Genomic DNA, 25,438 nt, shown 5'->3' with positions numbered 1-25,438 from the left:
TGAGAGACTTGTTGCATTTAACTGGTTTGGCCAAAGCTGCTTCGTGTTCCACAAGCAGCTCTCAGAGACTCCCTGGGATCAGTAGCTCAGATTTCTAGAGAGAAAAAAGGCAAGATTTACTGTGTGACAGAAATGGGCAGCTGAAGCATTGGAAAAGACTTGCGACATTTACTGGAGATCTGTGTATATTGTCTGCTTACTATAAGAGGCCCTGAAATAGATGGGTGTATGCTAATGTAATTAGCACAAATCAACAAATAAAACAAAGGAATTGAAATATCTTGGAACATTTATTATTGTTATTATTATTATTAGCAGTAGTAACATTAAACTAGTATTATTATTGTCTTTTTTATGAGTCTGACTTGTTTGGGTACCTCTATCTATGAATGCAATACAATGAGAGTAAATTTTTATCCTTGTAACCCATGGCAGATTTCTCATGTAAAGGTTTGCAGGGGCACAAAAGCTTCCAATTTGTGACTAGATTGTATTTAACACCATGCTGAGAGACTTAATGAAAACAACAGTATTAATTAAAAAAATAGCAATATCCATTTTTTGTTTAATTGCAATGGTGCATTTTAAAACAATTTGTTGAATAAAATACAAAATTAGGGGTGACACTAGTATAACGATGGAATAGAGGTTGTGACATATCAATAAACTGTCTCACAGGACACTATTAACATACCAATCCTCTCCTCTCCCATATCTCCTGCAGCTTCAAAACAATCAAGTGAGGTCATTATACTTTCAAAAGCTGATTGATATAAAGAAATATCTGCTAAAATGAATACTGTATTCTAATAAGGTTCTCAAATATTGGCTTTTGTTCATTTTGATGATTATTTGAAGAACAATACTTCTAAATTTAAAGGAAATTACTAGGGCAACAAATTGAAATGTTGGTTGTTATTCTGCTATTGAGAATTAGAAAACTTCTGGGAGGAAAATATTTCATATACCATTGCTACCTTAAATTAGACATCCGACATATAGATATACATATATCCCCACTTGCTGTAATCTTTGTAGGGTACTCAGCAGTTCCAAAAATAACTTATCCCCCCTGTTTTGTTATGCTGAGCAAGCAGTTAGATCTCTAACTTTCAATGCTCAAAATAAGATTAAATTAATTCCATGTTATCAGTTACTGAGAGATATCCAAAATTTCTCTCATCAGATCTTAGCTCTCTGTGAGATCTGTTACATACAATTATTTCCTGCTCACAAGGATCCTTAGTATTAAAGGCTTAAAGTTGTTGTTCTTCTTTTTTACTTCTGCTGACCTAAGTAACTTTATTGGCTTCTCTCATGACAATCAAAAGACTTGCAGAGGTCACTCTGTAACCTGTGAGGTTTTTCTCCCGAGACCCCAGGAAAAACAACCACCCAGAACTGCATACCTTTGGCATATAATTAGCACATAAGTAAGAATTTCTGGAAAATAATTGTTCATAATGACAATGGCAATGCTTTCAAAAAAGTTGCATTGGAATGAAAAACAATCACTGAATTCTTTGCATATTTTATTTTTCTTTTTGATTTCCAACTCACACACATCTGGCATATTTTACATCTTTGCAATAAAACATGGTTACAATAGCTTAAGGAATTTATATATCCAAAATATTTCACCATGATCTCAAGATGAAATGAACTTGTCTTCCAGATGTTCAATAGTCTCCCAATTCTAAGCTACAAACTCAAGATATTGCTTACAGACAGGTGATGAATAACTTAATCATTACGTTGATCCCCATGATTTCCGGACCTTATAAATACAAACAACAATGAAGAAGGAAATTCAGGGCTAAACTTACTAATACAAGGTGGATAACAAATAAGTAATCACATCAATAAATAATGATATGTTCCTGGTGCAAAGTGCCAATACAAAGAATCCATTATCTTTTTAAATAAATGACTGCAAGTGAGTGTAAATTCTGAGAAAATTACATTCCTGTTACATGCCTCATAGCCCTACCGACACAATATGTACATCTATGACAATACAGTCACCAAATATACAAAGAAGAAACATGAATTAAAGTGTATATACCCCTGGGTGTGTAATTTGATCAGTACAATGTGCAGAAAATTATTCTGATAGTTATCATTACAGTATTGTAAAAGATGAAGTGCCTTAGTCTGAGTGGCTTCAGGTAAAATTTTCAGAAGAAGTGAAAAGAACAACCTCAGTCACCTCTGAAATGAAGCTAAGGCTGTCAAATCAACCAAGCTCCTCAGATTAAGAATAAGGGGAAAAAAAAATCAGTGGGGGCTCTCTTGCCCATGATTTATATGCCAAATGTTAATAATCCAGAAGTATAGCACTTTGTCTGTATTGGGAATTATTAAGCATTACAAAGCATTAAATTGAACTTCCCTCTTTGCTCCCTTTCTGTCTAGTCTTTAAATTTAAAAGGGAGGAAATTAATTTCTATTGTATAAAGTATAAATATGGCAAATGATGGCTTTTTATCCAAATGCCTTGTGAGCAGAACTCCACTTAAGAGGGGTAAACTTTAGATTCAAAAAGTGAAAAATGTGTTGGTGAAAATGTCAGAATTACTGTTTGCTCCCAAATTCAACCCTTTAACACAAGCTGTACCCTTAGGCAGATCTCCAGTCTGATTTGTGTGAATGCACCTGTTCCTTCAAGACATCAGGTTTAAAGTACATGCAAGTTGTAACTCCACAATAAAATTAAGAAACAGTTTTGTTCTTTATACAAGGTTTTACTTTTACAAAAGTATCCCTTTAAAGTTAAGATGTGCATCTGATGTACAAAGTATCAAACATATTTTTTTTAATCTCAGCTTGAAAAGAGGCTGGAGATGGGATGCATGTTAGGTTCAAAGCCTAAACATTGAAATAACTGGACACAAGGTTCCCCAGAATTTTCAAAAGTCTCTTGTGGCGCATCCTACTACCTTTTCTCAATAAACAAAGATATATGAAATAATTACCAAAACATTTCCTAATTCATATAATTTACATGATACAAGCTTGCTTTTCAGCAGCTGGTGTTCAGTTGTGAAAAAACACACAAAGTAAAATGGTTGCTGACTACAATGTACAGCTATTGCTGGGTGTAATGGAATGTACAACGGAGGTCAATGCAGACGTGGTTTTCCACCAGAGACTACACCTTTCTTTGCAGCACTTGTGCTCTCAGCTTTACCTGGGCTTTCAGTTCTTCACTGCACTTCAGTATCTGTTCTGATGTTCATAATGCCACCGGTTAAAATCTATATTAAAAGCTACGATGCTGCCAGAAGCCATGCCAGTAATCAGAGTTCTGAAAAAGATACCAAAGATGCTGATGTTAATTCTCTTTTGCCTTGTCAAGCTGTGGTTCTTCATAGACAGAAAAAAGCTAAAAGAACAAGGCACATTTTGCAACACTGTCCGAAGTTCTTAAGCTTGGCTGAAAATCAGAAATGTATCTCAAACTTTTGCAATTGGTTTTAAGGCATTTAATAGGCACTACTGCATTCTGATGCAATCTGACTATTCATTTGTTTTTAAGTTACTGCAGTTTTAGTCATATTTTTCTAGCTGTCTGGCTTACTATTCTCAATGAAATAAGACCTCACCTTAATGTTAAGTGCTTGCATGATGAGATTCAAATATCAGAGTAAGTGTTGAATCAGATAAATGAACAGGAAAACAACTGAATAATTGTTTCTTACACATCCTGTTAATGACTCCATACCATATACTCAAAGTTTATGGAGATGTATTATTTCTGTAATTTTAGTATTTACATACAAATATGAATGACAAAGTCACCTCTGATCATGAGACAGATCCATAGCTCTTATGCCAGCATCACAGCCAGGGTAAATATAGAGCTGCTTGAAGTCACAGGCCTGCCACACTTCCACTACACCATTGTCTCCTCCTGTCACCAGGTTCTGCCCATCACTGCTCAGGAGGATGGCCTTCAGAAGAAAACAAAAAATCCCAAGTACACAGTCAGCTTTTACAGAAATCAATCAATATTTTAAACACTGAATTGACTTAAAAGCATTCCTAATGTTCTGCCCACTTTAAATTTGAAGCAAAATGCTTCCTCTCCTCATTCTCCCTAGTCCAAAAATAAACCAACATATTTTGTATCATCAAATTTTAAAAACAATTGTGTGGCATTAAACATGATAGATAACAAAAAAGCTCCTTGACTGAATCTGCCAATACTTGAGTTCAGCACATTTCTACATACCAGAATTTGTTCTACAATGCTCAATGCTATCACTACAATCTAAACAGAGCAGCGATCTGCATTCCTAATGCTGCTTCAAGTGCTTGTGACAGAGCAGAGCCCTGAAGGCATGAATTCATGTCTTGGCTAATAAATGAAGAATGAGGACTTTTCTGAGCATTTTGTTTCAAAGACATATTTCCCATGGAAATTTAATTACAAATGAAAATTCTGGGAATATTGTGGGCCCATAAACTATTTGTTCTTATTTATTCTAGAAAAGCTTAAGTGCATTTTGATATTTGGATATGGTGATGAAAGGATATGTGTTTGAATGGCTTAACCAGCAGGCAGCAATTTTATGTATATGATTTCCTCTAAACCATACAGCAAATAAATTCAATTTATTTTAATAAAGAAAGGTAACACACAACAAATGTTTGTTTGCATTCAGATTTACCCTGGTTGAATCATTGATCTCCATCTGAGCTAAGAGTTTGCCATTAATGCTGAAATTGCTGAACCGTCCTCGTTCATAGTAGATGATGCAGTGGCCTTCACTAGACACTGAAATTAAGCGAGGGTACAGGCAGTTTTCTGTTCCTTCCAGGGCTCTCAGCAAGTCTCCAGTAATTGTGTGTACTAGGCAAGGACCTTCTGTATATGAAAACAAATTATATCATAAATTTGCTGTTTATACAAACTATATGGTCTGTGCAGAAAAATGATGCATAATACACTTTTATATCACATTAGTGCTGCATAGATATAAGAAGCTGCAATGTTAACTTAAAGAATTTAACACATACAACAGAAAAGGAAATGCAAGAGCTAGCAGGTTAAGAAAATAAATACAATATGCCCAGAAGTATATTATTTACATAGAGTGGTAGGATTTTTCCTTGATCTGTCTTCTAAAAAACTCTTTCCTTTTCCCAAGCATTCAGAAGCTTCACTCTTAGTGATTTCCTCCAAGAATATGAACTCTCTTTAGTCTGCCCATTCACATTAAACAGATGTGGCCCTATCAGTGACTAGTGGGAGCAACTCCCATAGGGCATGTAATCATATTACTGCATATTTCTCCTATAGACAATGGCAGTTCCTGTAGATCCTCTCTCCCAATAAACATTTGTTATGCATAGATTTCAGTCCTGATTTGTTTCAGCAATGGGAGTCATGTGAAAACCAACAGAGTCACAATGACACTTGGACAATTAGAGATTTTAGGTCATATTGTAACTCCACTTGCTCCAGAGAAATTTTAATATGAGATTTTGATGTCTTTTTATTACACTCATGAAAGAAACAAACAGCTGTGAAATCTACAATGCACATTTTAAGATGCAAAACTAAGCTTATTTACATTTCAAGAACAATGAGAAAAGTTTGTTTTGAAAGTGAGATATGTATTCCTCCTAAGAAAAAGGGTCTCTTCTCTGATAAATGTAATGAGTCATAGGAAATTCTAAATGCTTTCTTTTATGAATCACAGGATAATCCTGGACTGCACAGTAATCTCTTCCTTATACAACTGGTTCATGACCCTGAAAGTAAATTAATATTGGCAGACTCAGTCATCTCATGTTAAGTCCTTCTAACTTCTTTGAAATTCACACAGCAGCTGGGTTTGCCCAGGTAGAATGAATCAGCACATTTATCTGTGAACCCTCTGATACAGGCTTTTATCTGTGTTTGCATAACATCTTATGCAGAGGAATACCAAGTTTGGCTGCATCCACGGGATTTCACTGCAATGGAAATAATTTATTTCTCAAATAGTTGAGTTTCAGCTTTGGAAATACTGAAGTGCCAGAATATTACAAAAAGTGATGCCTTCACCTTTAGAAAAATTACCTTGTTAGATTTTTCAAAAGAAAATATTTTCATAGCTGAATGGTCATGGCCACAAAAAGGCACATTATTTAGGATGCCACTGTAAGGACATACAGATTGTTTTCTGGGTTTGTTGGGTAAGAAGGTGGAAGCATCAACCTGATTCACAAGATTTTCCACAGAGGAGTCCTAAATGTGCTGTTTTCCTGCTTCAGTAGGTTCTCAAGTGCTACATGGGTCATCACAGTGCCACAGCCAGTGCCACAGGAGCAGCTGCCCACCAGGAAGCACAGGCTGAGCTCAGAATGGATGGCAGGAAAATGCAACACTGCCATGAGATGCAATTTAAGAAACTGAAAAGGGACTGAAACTAACAGATCAGAAGAAAAAGCTTTTAAAAAGGCATATCTTGGAAAACTGAAATTAAAAAAAATATTTTATCTCTGCACTTTTATATGTTCTAAAGTTTCAGAAGGAAGAACAAGGGAAGACTACTTTAAGAGACAGACTGGGCCTCCATTTCTCTTGATCAATTATAAACGTATTCTGAAAATTATTTTGAAATCTTTAGTTCTTTGTAAAAATGTAAAAGTTACCAAAGCAGCAAATAGGTAATGGATCAGTAGATAACTGAGTACAGATTCAATCTCTATTAAGAAGAGGCAATTTGCAAAAAGATAGTTGGAAAGGGTGGACTATTATGGCAGCCAGAGTGTATGAAGCTGCCTTAAAGGGTAAGAAATAGCACTGCATCAAGAAAAAAGATTTAGCTCCAGCATCACTGTACATTCTTTTCACAAATGTCTTGACTTTGCCTATGACTATTATGTAGTGTGCCATTACAAGAGTTAATGACCCATTAGGGTTTCCTGTTAAAAATGGCTTTACTGAAAAGTTTCACACTCAGCTTTAAAAATAAATGTTGAGCTCCAAGACAGCATAAAAAGCAATAATCCAGGAGCTCAGCTGTGAGCAAAACCTGGCAGACAAGTATCACATTCTTCTTACCCTCAGAAGCAGCAAACTCAAAAATGAGTACAAAGATATCCATGGGGATGACTAAAAGAGGCATCACTATAGAAAGAGATAAAAAGTCACTGGACGTGGATGTAAGAGTAGAGTGGAAATGAGATAGGAAGACATACGAGGAAAAAAGAAAAAATGAGGGTGATACAAAGAAAGAAAATAAGAATGGAAATTAGTTGATGAAGCACAAAAGAAACTAAGAGAAAAGGGAGAGAGGAGGGAGAGCCAAATAGGACAGGAAAAAAGATATGCAGTGTGACAAGTTAAGAAGCTGAATGAGAGAGGGCAGTGGGGGAAGAAAAGTGGACATGGAATTAAAGAGAAGTAGGATAAGATAGGCAGAAGCAGTGAAAGGAATAAATTAGGGAGAAATAGTAAGGAAGGATGAAGCAAACATTCATTGAGGCTGGTGCTTTATTTGCATTGATTACCAGTCATACAGGATATTGCTGCAGGCTTTAAAAAGTATTTTGAACACTTGTGTTAGCAATTGTTGGGTGCTCTGGATTCCATAGACAAACAACAAGGAGAACCTGCAACTGCTCATTATTTAGAAAACATCACAAAAACCCTACTGGACAGAATGCTGCACCCAGTTCCAAAGCAAACTGATCCTGCTTCCCTGGAGAGTGAGGCCAGTCCTACAAATTATCTCTCAAATAAGATCAAGGTGGAGAATTTGAGCTGGCCCTCCCTGAAATACATGTCTCTATCAACAGGTTTCTTCAAAATCACCAGATGTCATTAGAATTATTGTATACAATTTTATAAAATATACTTCCCAATCTGGGCAAAATAGCTGCATAAAATGATGGTTGGAAGGAATGATCAATTTAATTTGTGTCTAAACTTGTGAGGGCAGGTAGTAAATAACAATATTAAGAGAAAAGTGCTACAGATTCTCCTAGAATTACAACATGTCTTAGGAATAATTACAGCGTATGTGTATTGAGGGAAGTCTGAGAAATACCACTAAGAGTCTAAAAATGTTAAGACTTAAATCATAGAAATATTTCTGACCTTTAGCACCACTGATGACAAGTCCCAGCTCTGCACAGACTGACACACAGACAACTTCATGGTCATGACCAGTTAGAACAGCACGAGGAGCTGGATAATCACCTGTTACAAAAAAATTAGAAAGTGAGAAAAAAAAGAAAAAGAAAACAAGGGAATGCCAAATCAGACATGTTTTATCAACAAAACAACTTTGCTGTAATTTGCATGAAATCATTAAGCATGAGAAAGTGCATTGTGATTAAATATCTCTTACTTGATACCAAGCAAAATATATTCAGATATCATAAAGCTTCAAAACTGCAACTTACCAATACATTAATAAATTAATTAAAAGAACACAAAGTGTGCTGCTGTTGAAAGCAGCTGTAATGTAAAGGCCTGCTACTGAACATATATGTCTCCAGGCTTAAGCTATGAACCTAAAGAACTTAGGATGCTCCTTTAATAATGATCCTAATTTGTTTCATGAAACTGGGGGTAGGAAAAGGAGAGAAGAAAAACACTGTACTAAAAACTAACTACTGCTGCATAGGTAATATTGATTCAGACACACATGGAATGGTCACAAATTAAAATATGCCTAAAGATGGTCATTGTTACACATAATTACATATTTATTTATTTATAGATATCATAAATATATATTCAGGACTGAAATATATTTTATTTTGGTTTCAAACAAGTGGGCATTTATAGAGTATTTACATGACAAACAGCAACATTTCTATTCTTTCTAATAAGAACAGATGCTGACAACCTAATTGGTTAGTATTTGATATTGCTCTGTCAGGCTAGGAAAGTAAATTGGCAAAAAAGAATTAGCAACTTGCTAGATAACACAGAGCTCACATCATTATATTTGCATTGTATGCAAATGAAATACAGGAAATTGGGATATTCAAAAGGACCAGAGCTCTGAAAGAGTAGTTCACATACTAAAAGAAATTACCTAGGGAACTACAGATAAATTACTGTAACATTAATTCTGTATAAAGCAACAAAATGGTTAATCCACACTTTTCTCACAAGAATTGGAAGCAAAAATCTCATTAATACCAGTCACCTTTAATACCAGTGTATGACTGGAAGTCTTATCTGGTCTTGCTAGGATGAGTGGTACAGTTGGTAAAGGTAGCTACATTAAGACAGGCTCCATTTACTTTTTTCACCATAGTTTTCATAGTAATACAATGTTTTGATTTAAACCAGTTTTATATACAACTGACTATGGACAGCATGGATGGCAGAGAAGGTGGGTCAATAAGAAATCTTAATTTTTCCTTTTTTTCCATAGAGAGGTATGTACTATGAGCTACATACAAGGATTTTGGAAACCAGGGTTTGGAAAATCAGTTTGGAAATCAGCTTTCAGTTATGAAATAATTCAGTTTTGGACCCAATAGTACAGAGTGTGCCAATCTAACAGGTTATTCCACTGTACAGACACATTAAAAATTTCTTAACCTCTACTGCAAACAGCTACCTCAATAAGTCCTAACTTCCCAAAATTTAATCTATATTGCAAGAAAATAATCTTTTTAGTCTGTAAACTGAAGATGTGAACTGAAAACTGAGATTTACTGCTAGGAAGGATGAATGTCAGAAATAACAGAAAGATTATTTGTGTAACTCATCAAAGACATTTTGATTTTTATAATTTCCCCATCAACATTGCTTTGAACACTCCATCTCCTTTCAAGGGTTTATTTTCTCCAAGTGCATCACATTAAACCAAACAAACAAAGAAATAGGGCAATTAATTATGTTCAAAATTCTACACTTTTTTTTTCCTTTGTATGTCCTCCTGGAAAAAAGAGGATTATGCTCAATGGCCATCTTGGCTCAAGCTATGATTATAGAGGTGTCATCAGACTGCATCAAATTGGATGACTGAAATTATTAAATAGCTAAAATTTTTGAAGGAAAAGAAATAATGCAATTTTTTAAAGGATATTTTCCTCAGTGTTTCCTAGGAAAGTTCTATAATATCAAGGAACTGTAAAAATCCAGTATACATCAAAAGAGCATATTTCATTGACTTCTTGATTTATAAAGGAAAATGCTTATAGGAAATAACTTCCCTGAAACATAGATCTATGAGTCTTATTTTGTCCTGTTTTTCAGTAAATACAAATTAATAATGGAATAAAAATATTAAGAGTAACTGTATAGCAGTAATTGAAAATGGGAATTTTTTTCCCTTCAGGCTCAAAGAAAGAATTATTCACTGATACTTTCTACAGACAAAGCTGTGGCATGAACCCCAGTCATATTACATTTTATTGCAAAGGAAAGAAGCTGTGAACTCTAGGAATCTTTCAAAATCTAGCAAAATATTCTGTCACTGTCACATCACCACTGATAGATGCAGCCAGAGGTCAAAGGCTGCAGCTCTAAGGGAATTGCAGGTGAAAATATCCTACCTAAGAACTGAGATACCATCACTGTAAACTCCCTGTGATTTCCCCAAAGGTGCACCTTTGAACTGAATTACTAGAGGGCAGAAGAAAAAAAACATGTGCTGTATTTCCAAACAATTTTAGACGTTCTAGAAAGTCTAAAATAACACACATATTTCCTTCTTGCTGATAAATACAATGCTTAATATTATTGTAAGGTTCTTTGGGAACAGATGGTGCTCCTGCATAACAAAGAAAAAAGAAAAAGGGAAAGAAAGACAAAAGACTGTTACTATTTCTTTCATACTGTCCTTTTCCAGGAATTGTGTACAGATTTCTATGGGGACACATCTAGGAGGCTTCTGTATAAAGAAACATGAGAGCACATGGCAAATTTTAGCTTCCATTTCATCTCTCACTTTGACAAAAGCAAGTACAAGACTATACCTGAATTACTAGCTGAAACAGATTTTACTTTGCTATTTGCTTTACTGCCAGGACTTTTCAGGGGCACTCATCAGAAAAAAAAATTTAGAAAATACAATGGCCTTCATGGAAGTAAAAATGCATGAGCCTTCTCAAATTTTTACTGTCAGAAAAAAACATCTTAGAGTTTATTAAAAGATAATGCTACAATCAATTAATATGAGTATCTCAAAACAGAAAACAGCCAATAGCAATGCCCACAACATGAGGGAGCAATGAGTGTAAAAGAAAGACTGCTGACAGGAAAATATTAGTATATTCAAAATATTCTCATCTCTGGGAAGCAGAGCTGGTTTATTTGCTGAGGAGTATTGTATATAGCTACAAACAGTTCACCCAGGTGAGAGGGCTTTCAGGTACCTTGCACTAATCCAGAAGGTAAAATACAGTGGAGCACAGGAGATTATGGATTTGTAGCATCTCTTCTTATCTCTTTCACTAAATTGCTTTGGGATCTTGGGCAAGTTGCAGAACCACCCTGCACTGTATAATTCCCATGGAGCATGCTGTGTAGCACGGACACTGACATGTGTTGATAAAATACTAGAGATAACTGCATTATCTCAGGTAGATTATTGGCTCTTTCCCCTTTACATTGCAGCCTTAGACGAGAGATGCCTTTGGCAACCAGAGCAGAGATGGTGCCAGTAAAAATCATAAACCAATTTTCAAAGAGCTTCTGCTCTGGCAGTGCTAAGATACTCAAAATTTTGCTATTTCAAAAATTAATACTAAACTCTATAAACTTACAAGTACCATAATAACTCCTTAAACAGACAAAGCAGATAGCACATGTGTCCATGTGCCAGTGCAGGGCCTTCAGCCAGCCACCCAGTCCTCTTGGTGCAGAGCCCACTGGTGACTATTTTTAAACTGCTGCCATTTCAAGGCTAAGCTAGGGCATATTAAAATGTGATAGTGAAAGGGATATGATAAAATAATAAAAGGGATACAAAACAACAAGTGAAAGTTCTGAGCTCAGAATAACTACTTTTTCAAGACACAAACCTGGAGAACTCTTAATGTTTGCAACTTCAAATTGTTTCAAAATTATGTTATGCAAAAGGAACACATAAAGATATACTTCATGACAGGCACAGAAAAATGTATATTGACTTGACAAAGATATTTTATGGTAAAGTTTGCCCTTCCTTTCAGATATATACTGAACAAACTCACTGGGACGGGATGAATTCTTAACACTTGTGAAGATTATGTTATAAGGCTAAACAAACCCATCTTATGGCTGATAGAGCATTTTTCAATGGTCAGCACGGTTGCTGTTAGAAAAAGTGGGGTTAACTCCCACACCTCTTGTGACCATCCTCTTGGAAGCTACAATAGGTAATGAGAAATGTCAAGTCCCAAGATCAATGAAATTTCAGGCTCTAGGGGAAAACCAGAAATAGCATTGATCCTTTTAAAGAACACCAGTCAGAGGATGAATGTAATATATTGCATGGAGAGGCTCAAGAGGATAAGCGGCCAGGTCCAACATACTTACCTGACAAAAAAATTCAATCAGCCTTTAGCACAAGCTGCCTACCCTTCCTTTCTTTCATGCCGGAGTCTGATTCCAATTAAAGTGTGCAAATTAATTTTTATCACTTCCAAATTATTTTCTGAATTTGTGTCTGTTTCAGATGAAAGCATCTGTCCCTCACTTTTCTGCAATTCTATCATCCTACTTTGGTATATCTGTTCAAAGACTCTGAGATGGTTCTCATTTTCAAAGTCACTTGTTTGAAAGAGACATTCAATAAAGTAATCATAAAATATAAAAATAAAACAGCTATAATGATACATGTTGAACTCTAGGGCATATCATATACTTTCTTTGCTCCTTTTTTGTGATGACTAATACAGCTGCCATGTGAGAAGAAATTTGTATACAAATTAGCACTCAGCTAAAACAAATCCCTGTATATCATAAGAGAAGAAAAATCAAAACACAAATTGTCAAACTCCATCACAATAATTTTTCTATTCAGTCTCTGAGAACTGCAAAGATTTACATTTCCCATATCACTTCAAACAAATAAAGTAAGCAAACAATGTCCTTTGCATGTGCCGTGTCTTACTAAGAGAAAACAGATACCTTTCACTGCTCTTGCAACTGCAGCAGATTTATACAATCTGCTCATCAACTTAATAAGGTACAGATTCAGATTAGCTATTTCAGATGGGCAATTTTGGCTCAGAAAGTAGATATCTGACCCTGGCAAGAGGACTAAGCTTCATTCGGATCAGTGTTTTTCCAGTAGGTGGTATTTAAGTAAGCAGGGATAAAGAAAGAAAAGGAAGTTCAAACGTACATAAACCCTGCATTCAGCTGCCCTTCAGCCTACAGCAAATCATGACACATCTCTTACTTTCCAGGAGCATTCCCAAACATCAGCCTCTAGTCTAGTCTTAACAGGACCTCCAACATCACCACTGTTGGAGTTTAGCAATGGCATAGCCATGAGGCCAATGTTGAACAAGAGGAAGTACAAACAGGGACAAGATTTGCCCTACGTGCTGCTGTTGAAGGTATGCACCCCATCACTCCTGATCTCTTGATTTATTTCTATATCCAATCATCATGACATGTAATATGCATTAATTTGAGCATAAAAAAGAATTTTGCTTTCTACCAAATCTATAGGTTCTCAGGGCCCCAACCTATGACAACTTATAGCTGATATTCAGCACATGCCTGTGAACATGGGAATGAGGGCTTTAATTCCCCCAGTCTCTACAGGTCAAGGATGTAGTCTCCTACTTCCTGAACACGCACTCTAACCTGGAGATTTCCTTCAAGCGTTTTCAGAAAGCTACTGTATGGAAAGCATTGCATTTAAAACCTGGTAAAACTTCACTCTTCTCAGAGTGATTGTGAGAGGTGGCAAGAAATTGTGCCAGGTACAAATTAAACCAGAAACTAATTTTTGACACTTACTGTAGAATAAAAAAAGATAACTTGATAAGTGTATTGATTGGAAAAATTATTTTAAAATTATAAAATGAAGTTTACCATGCTCTCATAGGCAAGCTTTCAACTACTGAGCAAGACCAATCACTTGCATCTTTTCTCAGTTCTCCTCTTTAAACCAGAGCTGGTTCTGTATTTCCCACAGACCCAATTGAAGTGACCCACTGAACATACATTATTCAGCAGAAGGTTCTACAGAAGTCTGACAGGTTAGGTTGTTGACATACTTGTTGTTTAGTAAAGATTACATCTACCTCATGGCTTCTGTAATAGGAATTTTAGCAGAATCTGTAAGAAATTGGATCTGAAAATATTTAGCCTGAGAGTATTTCACAATAAATTGTGATTTCTCTGTTTTTGAATGAAATGGTATCTATATTTTTCTATACAAATGTCAAACCACACAAACTGTTCAGGACTGTAGGTTGGCTTTTTCTCCCCTTTAAGATTTTCTAAAACAACCAAACATCCATTGGTAACTGGATGTATTGAAGCTAAAATTGATAATTAATTAGATAATTATAAAGTCAAACCTCTAACCCAGGTGATTACTATACCTGACCTTTTTCTTTGAGTTCTTCACCTTTTTACACCTCTGGTATAAATCACCTTATCTGTATCTCCAGATGACAGCTTTTAAAAAAACGAATATCCCTTTTTTTTCCCTCTGAAAATATCGTCTACATCTTTCTGGAAATTAATTCTAAAGATGTTAATTAATTGGATTTGATCTACATTGATCATATCATTTTCATTTTTTCCTACAAGGAAACCTTCTAACAACTCTACTATGTACTACTAATCTACTATAAAACAGTAGATTAGGAAGTATTTCTTTATTACTTTGGTGGCTTTTACTATGTAAAACTTCAAACATATTTTCATAAGGATTGTTGAGAATGGTTCACTCTTGGAAAATAGTTTAAAGAGAATCAGTCATATGACAGTCATTATGTCTGCTCGTGGTAGCAAGCAGAAACTACTAGTCATTACTTCAGCAGAAACATTTAGTAATTTTAGAAGTTTTTAAAGGCCATTGTTTTAAAGGCCCTTTGTTTTTGTGATCTATCCCCATTAATGTATGCTCATGAAATTCAAAGTAGCTGTTAATAATGATATGTTTCCAGCACATGTAGTTCTGGTTATAGTACAGTACTAGTATATAATTAGCATATCCATGGTAGCTTCAGTCCAATGAATAGAGATAGAAATAATATAAATGCCATCACTCTTCCTCAGCATGAGTCTTCAACATGAATATTAAAAAATCTTATCAATGTATTTCAAAGCTACCACAGTGGTCTTGGGTTCTTAATCTCCCTGAGTTCTGTTACCTGTGCCTATAAGATTTCATTTGACTGGATGTGGCTATCTGCAGCACAGTCTCCTATTAATCTGACCATAAGGCCATTTCTTCAGCAAAACAGGGCCTTATGCACTCAGAGGCAGAGACAGAGAGCAAGTCATACAAGTAATTTTTGTTTTCATTTATTTCTGTCAGCCAGGTCATATCCTTCCTTTCATAAAATCAAGGACCGTCAAAGCAGACAATTCTGAAGTTATACAGCTAAGATATCAAATCTGAGATTCAAAAAGTACCACTTTTGAGCATTCAGGTCTGTAAGTGATGACAGACTAATACCAGAACTAAAATAATTCTAACTGGAAAAGAATTGAAGCGGTTTGTATCAGCCAGAAAGGAGATGCTAATTACAAGGCTGTCCAAGCCCTTTACAATAAAGGGAGGTAAGGGAAAAGTCTTACATTTTTTTTCTTTAATGAGAGTAGAAAGCTCTTCTTATTTTTCTCTTATCATAGAAATGACTAATACTTTATATGAATCACACAGGCATTCAAAGAAGAAAAATGGCATCTACCTAAACAAACTGCTATGACATGAAAATCAGACTGAATTTATCCATATTGGAGAATTACATACTAAAAAAGTCATGGAATATAGACAAAAATTACAGAAATTTGTTACTGGAACACAATTTTCTTCTTTCCCCTCTATTTTCTCTGTTATAAAAGCAAATAAAATCTCTTGAGAAAGCAAGGCTGTTATGTCTCCCTTTTACCCTGCTTATAGACAAAAGGAAAAAAAAAAATCAAAATTCTATAAAAAGTTTTTTGCTGCAAAATTAACAAAATATTTACTTTGAAACACATTAAACACTTTTCTACCAGCCATTCAGTTGAAGAAATACTTTCACTTAGATGTCTGTAACTGACAGTGCTGCCTACAGTCACTATTTGAATCAGGGATCAGAACTGATAGTGACAGATTCTTCCATTTTTATCCAAAGACAAAACCCTTCTGTTGAAAATTGTCATTAGAAATCAGAAGCTTCTTTAGGTGAAGTGGATAGTGTTGTATAAAACAGTTCTAGTGTATGGATAAAAGCTACTCTTCAGCTGCAGTCATATCTCTGGCTTGGGTGATGGGATCTTTAAATTAGCGGTGCAATTTGTGTCCTTTTGCATAAATTAATATTATTATTGTGTCCCACTGACTCTGCAAAGCACTGATAGTTAGTCCCATGCAAATGAAACGTAAACTTTTCTTGACATTTTATCTTCTATTTTTATTCAGTCAGATTGCTCTCCCAAACTAGAGAAAGACCTTTATCAAGAGAGTCTCATTTAATTCCATGGCATGTGAGACATTCTTTTTTTGAAAAACCAAGCAGCTGATATAGCATGCTGTAGCACAAAAGGAGTAAGTTAAAATGCCAAAAAATATTTCCAGGGAAAGGGAAGTCAAAATATAGTGATATATGTCCTGTCACTTAAAGGCCACAACCATCTTGTTCTGGTTTATGATGACATGATGCTATAAGTGATAAAGGCAATTACAAACTTAGGAACTATACTCCCATCCTATTATCTCTTAACATGTAGAGAGTGTTTAAACATTTTTTTGGCAAGCAATCAATGCATTGTGTAGCATGTGGTGCTCCTCTTATACGAACTTTCAACCTGAAAGCAAAGTTACTTATATATTTGGCAATAACTTCTGAAGCTGAAAGAAGGAATGTTAAAACAAAGAGGAGTGACAGAAGACCTCTGGGAGAGGTGTTACTTAAAGGACACTTACTGCTGTTTGGATTGTCACCTATGATATGATGCCGGCCGCTCCAGTACCAAAGCAGCAATGTAGCATCCCGAGACCCAGACACGATGTAGCAATCGCCCCCGATGTAGGACTCCGACCTGGCCAGGCAAGTCACGACATCCCAGTGGCCAAACACAATCTGAGTTAATTTTCCTGGTGGGAATGCAAAGTCATGCAAATTCAGTTTTCTAAGGTACTAGCAGCATTTAGAAATCATTAACTATATAATTAATATTCAGTTCAAATGCAACTTTTGTTTCATGTCCCATAATTAAAGTTCACTAAATGCTACAAGAAGATTTAAAAAAATCACAAAGATTAAACTTTTTTTTCCACCTTTTTTTTTCAGTCTTGTTGAAGGCTGTCCTCTGTGGCAATCCATAGTCTAACCCTTATCTCTGAAAATCAAGGCAGTGCTGTAGTCACTGAATATTAAGTGGAATTCTGGCTCCATCAGTATTTAAGCAATGGCATTAGAACACTATTTATGAATTTCATGAGTGACATGCATAAGACTTTACATGAACTTTTCCATAATTGTGCTACATTATCACGTTAAAAATGTGTATTTGTTCTATGTAATGTCAAACTAAGGTTTACTATGATTATCACCTCCTCCTTTCTATTATTACAATTAGTTTTTAGCAATATACTTAGTGACATTAGGCAAAGTAATCAGACAAAGGAACAAAATAGTGGTTCCTGTAGCAGGATATTCAACCTAGTTCCTTACTACATGAAATAAGTAGAGCTAGAAATAATAGATCCATAAATATATTGTAACAAAAATTTGGTTGATTCTTTTGACATGATAAATTTCCTGAAGATAATTATGGTTTTCAAAAGTTGCTATTAATAAAACTGTATTCCATTTCCTTTTATATCCCCCATCTTCCATTAAAAAAATTATCTTAAAGTTATCATGCTGAAACAGTAATGAAAGGTTTTACAAGCTGCCCTTTACCATTTATTGAAATGTAAGCACAAGTATTAGATATGGTACTGTTAAGACAATAGTCTTTGTCCACTTTGTGATCCAGGAAGAACCAGAGAGCTGTATTTGAGGTCACCTGTTTCTGTGGAATAAACTCGAAAGCTCTTGTCCCAGAAACCGCAGATAAGAATGTAGCGATTATCTGCCGTGACCACGAAGCAATGCGCGTTGATCTGGATGCTCTGATCCACAAGGTCTGTAATCTGACGTTTGTTCACACCAGAGTTATTGGCTGTAACGAAATGCAAAACACATTTTACATGTAAGCCATTCCAACACCTTCCTGTCATCCATTTACAGGAGAAAATGAATACATTTAACTTTCAATGAACTGTGAATTTGTTGTTGAGTAAGCATTTTGAATATGAACATTTATAGCTGTCTATATGGGTGTCAGAAATACAAAATTATTGTGAGATTTCTAGTTCCCCTTTGAATAAGAGATAAGATTTTACAGGAGATGACAATTTCTTATAAGTTGCCTGATGCACTGCATAATATGTGGTAATAATTTTAGTGCTCTGCTGAAGTAGTCTCTCGAAACAATCTGAACCAGGGGAAAGTGGCGACATGAAATCAATACTAACAATACTGCAGAGAGCCAGTTCTTACTGGTTGGTATCTCTTTCACAAAAAACAGCTTTTATTGTGTGGCCTTGACAACTCCACACCTTCAGATGCTTAACCAGATTAAAGACATAAAGATTCCACCAATGAATGAGGGGAGAACTTATTGTGGTCTTCAGAATCCTCACAAGGGGAAGTGGAGGAGCAGGTACTGATCTCCACTCTTGTGATCAGGGACAGAACTCAACGAAAAGATGAGAAGCTCAGTAAGGGGATGTTTGCATTGAATATCCAGAAAATGTTTTTTACCCAGAGGGTGGCTGGGCCCTGGAACTGGCTCCTCAGGGAAGTGGTCACAGAACCAGCCTGAGAGAGTTCAAGAAAAGTTTGGACAATGCTCTTCAAGAAAAGTTTGGACAATGATGTGACTCTTGTGTGAGGTCCTGCACAGAGCCAGGCATTGGACTTGATGCTCCTGATGGGTCCCTTCCAACACAGCATATTTTATGGTTCCATGACTCTATTCAAACCTAATGTGATTTTCCAGTGCAGGCAAAGTAAGTGTTATCATCTGCTCCTCTAGCAGGGACCTAGGCCAAGGACAGTACTTTAAAAAGAGGTAATGACACTTAGAAACTCCCCCAGACTGAGGGAAAAGGAATGGTTCATGCAGAATGCCACCCGACTGCCAAACAGAGCTGGTTAGAAGGATACTAATGACTGGGAACCCACAGCTAATGTGCTCTGTCCTCCCTGTGACACACAGACAAGATATGGCAACACCATAAATGTGTTCCATCTCAGTATTAACTTTCTGAAAGCTGAGTATATAATCTAAGTTAATTTTATCTACTCCATTCAGTCTCACTGGAGAAGAAGACATTTTTTCACTTGACAAGTCATTTCACACTGTAGTAGCTGTCTAAGTGCTAGACAATTCCAGAGGAGAGTTTGTCTTTCTACAATAGCTATGGAGAGAATCTTGACAACTAATTTCAGTTACCCAAAGTTAGGGAGATAACAATCACACTGAGAAATGTGTTTCTCCTAACATAAGAACACAACCTAATGAAGACAATAATCTGATTTTTCCCTATTTTTTGCTATTCTACTTAAAGTGCTCACAACTGCATGAATAAGAGATTCAGCCAAAAAAACCCTAGATTCAGCCAAAAAACCCCCACTCCATTCTATTTTAAAATTGCTCATGGAAGTTAATATCATGTTTGCATACATTCTAAGAACACATATTTAAATTACCAGACCCTTTATGTCCATTAGCTGAAAGATAATGAATAGCAAATTACTCAAATTTCCAGAACAGATGCGCACAATAGTTGTGCCTTAGCTTGTGAGAGAAAAAACTAAAGAGAAAACCACTGTCATTATATGAGATCAAATGAAGCTCACAGAATGAGTAAGCTAACTTTCCTGAGGTACTTCTATGTAAATCTTTTGAACATGAATATTGACACAGAAAAAAATAAAACTTTATGTCTGGCTGTGTTTTAAAATGTAATTTTTTTCTCAACAATGCTACAAACTTGTCCCTACGAACCTTTTCTATCCTCAATTTCTGTTTCAAACTTCGGAACTCCCTCCCCCCTACAAATCAAATAAGTTACATAATGAAAATTTATGATCATTAGGAAGTCCTGCAATCTAACAATTTTAGCAGACTCTATTTCTCAAATAATTCACTTTTTAAAAAAAAATCTGGATTTAAAAAAATACTATCAATTTAAAAGCCAGTCTTTTAATTATTAAATTAGTATTGACTAAATCCAAATCATAAAGTGAATGAAAATAAATGGATCTGCATCTGCACTGATAAACATAGTGCTGGCTGTAAAAAAATATATGCTATCTCCATAGGACCCTCAAGTTTTATTTTACTAATGTGACCTGATAAGAGAACAGAATTATAGATGTGGGTCGACAATTAACTGACTTCATTGGTTGTTTCTTAAATACCAGTTGCTGGTGATGTTAATAACAAATAGTATTCATGTAATTCATTCAACATCAACAGCTAATGCTTTTTAATTCTTCAGGACTGACAAGTATAAATACTTTCCTATTTTCTCGGTTAAATGAAGCATAATATACAAATACTGATTAATCAATAATTATTGAAAATGCCAGTTTCAAATATATTGCTACATTTTCATCTTGACATACCAATCAATGGATCCATTTCAATTGGCAGATGATGGGCTTGATCCAAAGAGTATCCTGGGGCTCCCCGAAGACCTACACATGAAAGGAGGAATAAAGCACATGGAAACCTTTTTACATGACTTTTCTAGGTTTAAAAGTTCATTATTGGATTATTATATATTTTTAGAAAGTAGCTTTTTACTATTTGCTTTATTAATGTCTTAAGATTTCTTTCTCTGTGCTTCACAAATATGCATTTGTTAATTCTTTGTTTATGTAAAAGTAACTATAAATGTAGAAGCATCAACTTCATCACAACTTTTGCAGTCACACACATTCATTAAATAACTCATTTAAAATAGTATAAGAGATTTTTATTTTTACTTTTGAGCAGAGATCTTAGCACAGAAAATAAAGTTGATTAGATTAAACATTTTTATGAGTTTCTTGCATATGGAAGCCTATACATGACAGAAACTTGGACCTTTTCATGGATTTATCTAAAAGTTTTAGATGTAAAAGTGTAGGGTACAGTAAATGTGCCACAATTATTCCTGTTCATTCTATTCTAAGCAGTCCTTAAGATGTTCAAACGTGCATCAGAGGCTGCAAATTTAGTGTTATCTTGTCATGCATAGATAGCATTGCTTTGGCTCTTCTGAGCACCTTCTCTGGTATACAAATCAAATAGCCATTACTGAAAACACCTTTTTTGTCACAAACTACTACCTTGCACAAGAATACCCTCTATAATACGACACAGAGATTTCTGAAGAATAAAGTCCATTTTCTACTACTGCAATAAACAACTGGAAGAGGTAAAAGAAAAGCTAGCTCTGCCATTTTCAGAAAGACATAGCTCTGAGAACTTCCTCCCTTCTTTTTTCTCTTCTTTCAAAGCCCAAGCAGTTCGGGACAGATCTTTACTGGTGTTAACTTAGATTCATCCACTTCTATAATGAGATGTCTCTGTAAATGCCTCCTGCTGTTTGTTAATTCCAAAGCTCTACATACATTTTACAACAAGTGGTCTGTGCATACATTTCTGTAGATAAACTTGTCCTTTATATTAGAGTAATGCTTTATTAAAATAATATTATGGCAATAGTAGGAAATTGATACCCTGTCCTGGATTAGCCTCCTGCAAAACAAGCAACATTGTCAAGCAGGATATAAAAGTTAAGAAAATCATTACAATCAGGTTTGATTCTCTAAACAGTTTTATTTTCCTCTCTTTCTATTATAATATATTTAGAAAATATTCCTTTTTTTTTTAATTTAGATCAGAGGTTTAAAAATGGTGTGAAACTGAATTTAGGGTTAGGTCATGCCTTGAATTCTGAATTTTTGCAACATGACATGTTTTACAAGAGCATAGAAGAAAACTTAAAACCTTACTGTCATATGCATCATGAAGACCAACAAAGCTTCAGCTAAACTAAACTAAAGGACTTCAAATGACAGTTTTTAAGGAAGCATTTGAACTCCAGCATACTGTGATATTAATGAGATTAATTCCTTCACAATGAAGTACAGGTAGGAATTTTGGGTTCTGTTGACTCAAAAATCTGATTGAGAAAGGGCTACTCCAGAACCAAATAAGCTTCCTCAAATAGAGGAGACATGAGTGACGATGGGTATAGAGTATTTGGACAGAATCCCTGAAAAATCAAAGGAAAATAATTAGGAATTAGTCAATCAATGCTAGTCAAAGGTGTATTAAAACAACACAGGACAGCTTCTGCACCTCCAAATAATTCCTAACACTGGAATCTTCCATTGAGGACATTGTTACTAAATACTTTTAAAAAATGCTGGGTTTTTCCCCCCCTCTAGATTTTTACCTTTTGTTTAAAAAAAAAAACGGGGAAAAGCATTTTTTTCCACATAATGTAGTTGCACCTGATGGAGTATAATAAATATTTCCAGATATTGCAGCACAAGGGCTATCGCTGCAGGAAACTACCTGATAAAATGAAAACCTGCATGTTCCCTCATGCACCTCATGGCCCCACCACCTATTTAGCAATGCTTGGAACAGCCTTAGCACCTGCATGTCCAGGTGATATGCGCAGTCCTAATGACAATATGGAGAGGTGAGCAGAGGGGCTGGAAGGGAATTTTGGGATGACCCTGTTGGATGGGCTTTTGTGAGGGAATGAGGGAACTTCTCCTCAGAACAGTTCAGGGTCCAGCTGCTTAGACATGCTCAGGATCCCAGATAATCCAACAGCGACCCAGGGGAAGGCTTATGACAGGATCCTGAAATCTCTCTCTAGCAGCAGATAGGGATATACACTCTCTAGCATGTCAGTATGTATTCCTGAAACCTGGGACATATTAATATTTGCTGCGTTGAGAGCAACAGCAGTCTCCTGAAAAGAATTGTATCAAAAACTGATCCTGAAGTCACCACAAATTGATTGGCTGCCACGGTGATGGGCTGCTGTTAAGGAGAGTGTTTCTAGGAATGACAGCAGAGAAAACAGAAGCTGTGATTATTTGACACAAACCAGAAGAAACAGTAAATTTTGGTGCACAGGCAGGCGAGTGAGCTAAATTGCACTCAAAATTAAAGCGGCGTTGTTAAGGTCTCCAAATTTGAATGAAGCGTGTCTGCAAGGACCCACCTACTGTGTTGTGCCACCGATTGACTGCAAACAGCCTGCTGCAAGTGACTGTCACCACGGCAGGGATGGTCAGGTGGGGCAGCGTGTTGGCTGCCACGTGTGTGACAGGGGAATTGGATGGGAACTTCAGCACCATGATGACATCCTGCTGCATCTGATCTTTAAACATGAGGGGGCTCTGTGGAAGGAAACACTGTTGAGTAGAAAGGAGAAGAGAGCAGAAGAAAACAGAAGGGATAACACAATTAGTGAGGAGGTCTGAGGGAAAACGAGGTTAAAAAAGAGCAGGCAAGCATGTGCACATACAGGGAAAACAACACTACCTGTGCATCTACTCTAGTGATGGAGGAGAGCAAGATCACAAGCTATTATTGGAACATTACACGAGGATAAATAGAGAATAGGTATGGTAAGGGTTATCATTATAGGGTACAAAATGACCATTAGCATTAATTAGCATACAGTAAAATGTAAAATTATTCAGTAGTTCATATTCATAGAGATATGTCTTAATGAGTTAATCAATTAACACATAATAAATACTAATTCTCTAAACTACAACAGTTGAAAAATAAATTTTAATAGTGAATCAAAAACGCAGAGATATTTTTCTTAATGAATTCCTCATATGAAATACTGCATTTCCAAAAACAGACAATTTAATTCTAAGTAAAGCATATGCTTATTAAAGAGTCTGTAACCTAATAAGGTTATAATAACCTAAGCCTGTTCCATGATTCTGCAAATGACACAATTGTTTATACATGGGCAAGGACAGCTATTGAGTACAGGTTTTAAGGAATTTTTTCCCAGCTACTGTTATAACAAAATGAACTATTTCTAAAAGGTCAAATATTCCTTTCTGCTTATCAACTTGAATTATTAAAAATATATTATCCGTATCTTAAGAATGTAGAATAAATATTATCAAAGTTTGACTTGTACATACTTAAAATAATACAACAATCACTTCCAGATCAATTTCCAATTTCACAGTGTACAGCTACATAAAGAGATTTCCTAATAGATAGATAAAATCATTGAAACTACTGCATGTATTTCAGTTGATTTGCAAAGCTTAAAAAAAACCTAGCTCTAAGGATTTCATCAAAGGCACTCAGGGCACAGAAATCTGTCTTGCTCAGTCTGGCTATTTCATATGATTCTTTGTAAGAAGGATAGAGAAGAATGTGATGGAAATGAATTTTGGAGTTTGAATTGAAACTCAAAATATACATTTCATTCTCCCGGGGGAATGGATGGGAGGATTCCAGCACAATTTGAACTAAAATACTTCATTTTTGTCAAGCAGACATTGTTCATAAATCAGCCCCTAACAATGCCTCCTTTAAAACAACACAACATACTCACTCCAAGGAAAGCCTGCAGACATTCCCACCACTTGCAGAAACAAGAATGCAAATATGTATTTATCAAGTTTATATTTTTTAAGATGGGGCCTTCTTATATCGTATTAGTAAGGAAAATCCAGGACTGTCTGACGCTAAAGCCAGTCACACCTCCACCTTGCTCTGCTATATCCCTGTGATTTGTTGCTACCCAAAGCCAGTACGGCTGCATGGGCAATGGGGGGCATCAAAAGTGTTGCTTTAATGAGTACTTTATGACCTACAAGGGACCCTAAGGTTCAAAGGGAATGCATTCCCAGCCAGCAGTCATGTCTCACCAGGTGCATGGCAGAGCTCCGAGGTGGATGGGGCTCAATGAGCAACTGCGATGGCGTCTGTCCAAAGTTCTGTATCTGCGCCTCCATGGCCTGCGGGCAGAGGAGAGGGACTGTCAGGAGCAATATGCATCAAGGAGAGAGGTCAACACACTGTGTGACAATGCAGGCATATCCCAAGTCAGCCATGAAAAAAGTCCAGAAAATTCACCCGGTGCTCTCCTCCCAGGCTGCAGACTCATCCAAGTGTTAGTATTTTGTAGACAAGCTTTGCTTCTCCTTTCAAGCATGCTTCAGTTAACCAACTAACCATTCTCATCTCCAGTAACTGGCA

General features: G+C 35.9%; 1 protein-coding gene across 10 annotated transcripts in view; it reads right to left on the bottom strand.

The window, feature by feature from the left end:
• Positions 1–339: 339 nt before the first annotated feature.
• The window catches only part of NBEA (neurobeachin), a 457,716-nt gene continuing 432,617 nt past the window's right edge, over positions 340–25,438 (bottom strand). For 3 of the 10 annotated variants that reach the window (XM_074535326.1, XM_074535334.1, XM_074535329.1), the window contains 9 exons: positions 25,108–25,197; positions 23,421–23,613; positions 20,812–20,883; positions 18,140–18,295; positions 17,052–17,222; positions 8,096–8,197; positions 4,674–4,870; positions 3,802–3,953; positions 341–3,307 (listed from right to left, as the gene is read on the bottom strand). In XM_074535326.1, coding sequence (XP_074391427.1) covers positions 3,217–3,307; positions 3,802–3,953; positions 4,674–4,870; positions 8,096–8,197; positions 17,052–17,222; positions 18,140–18,295; positions 20,812–20,883; positions 23,421–23,613; positions 25,108–25,197 — 1,224 coding nt within the window. In that variant the 3' untranslated portion in view covers positions 341–3,216. Of the gene's footprint in view, positions 3,308–3,801; positions 3,954–4,673; positions 4,871–8,095; positions 8,198–17,051; positions 17,223–18,139; positions 18,296–20,811; positions 20,884–23,420; positions 23,614–25,107; positions 25,198–25,438 lie in introns of all 10 variants that reach the window. The other 7 variants (XM_074535328.1, XM_074535333.1, XM_074535331.1 and 4 more) reach the window with 4 other exon arrangements.

This window comes from Zonotrichia albicollis, chromosome 2 (assembly GCF_047830755.1).
Source record: "Zonotrichia albicollis isolate bZonAlb1 chromosome 2, bZonAlb1.hap1, whole genome shotgun sequence".
Taxonomy (NCBI): domain Eukaryota; kingdom Metazoa; phylum Chordata; class Aves; order Passeriformes; family Passerellidae; genus Zonotrichia; species Zonotrichia albicollis.
The sequence above is the reverse complement of the archived record's forward strand: the minus strand, read 5'-3'. Positions and strand labels throughout refer to the sequence as shown.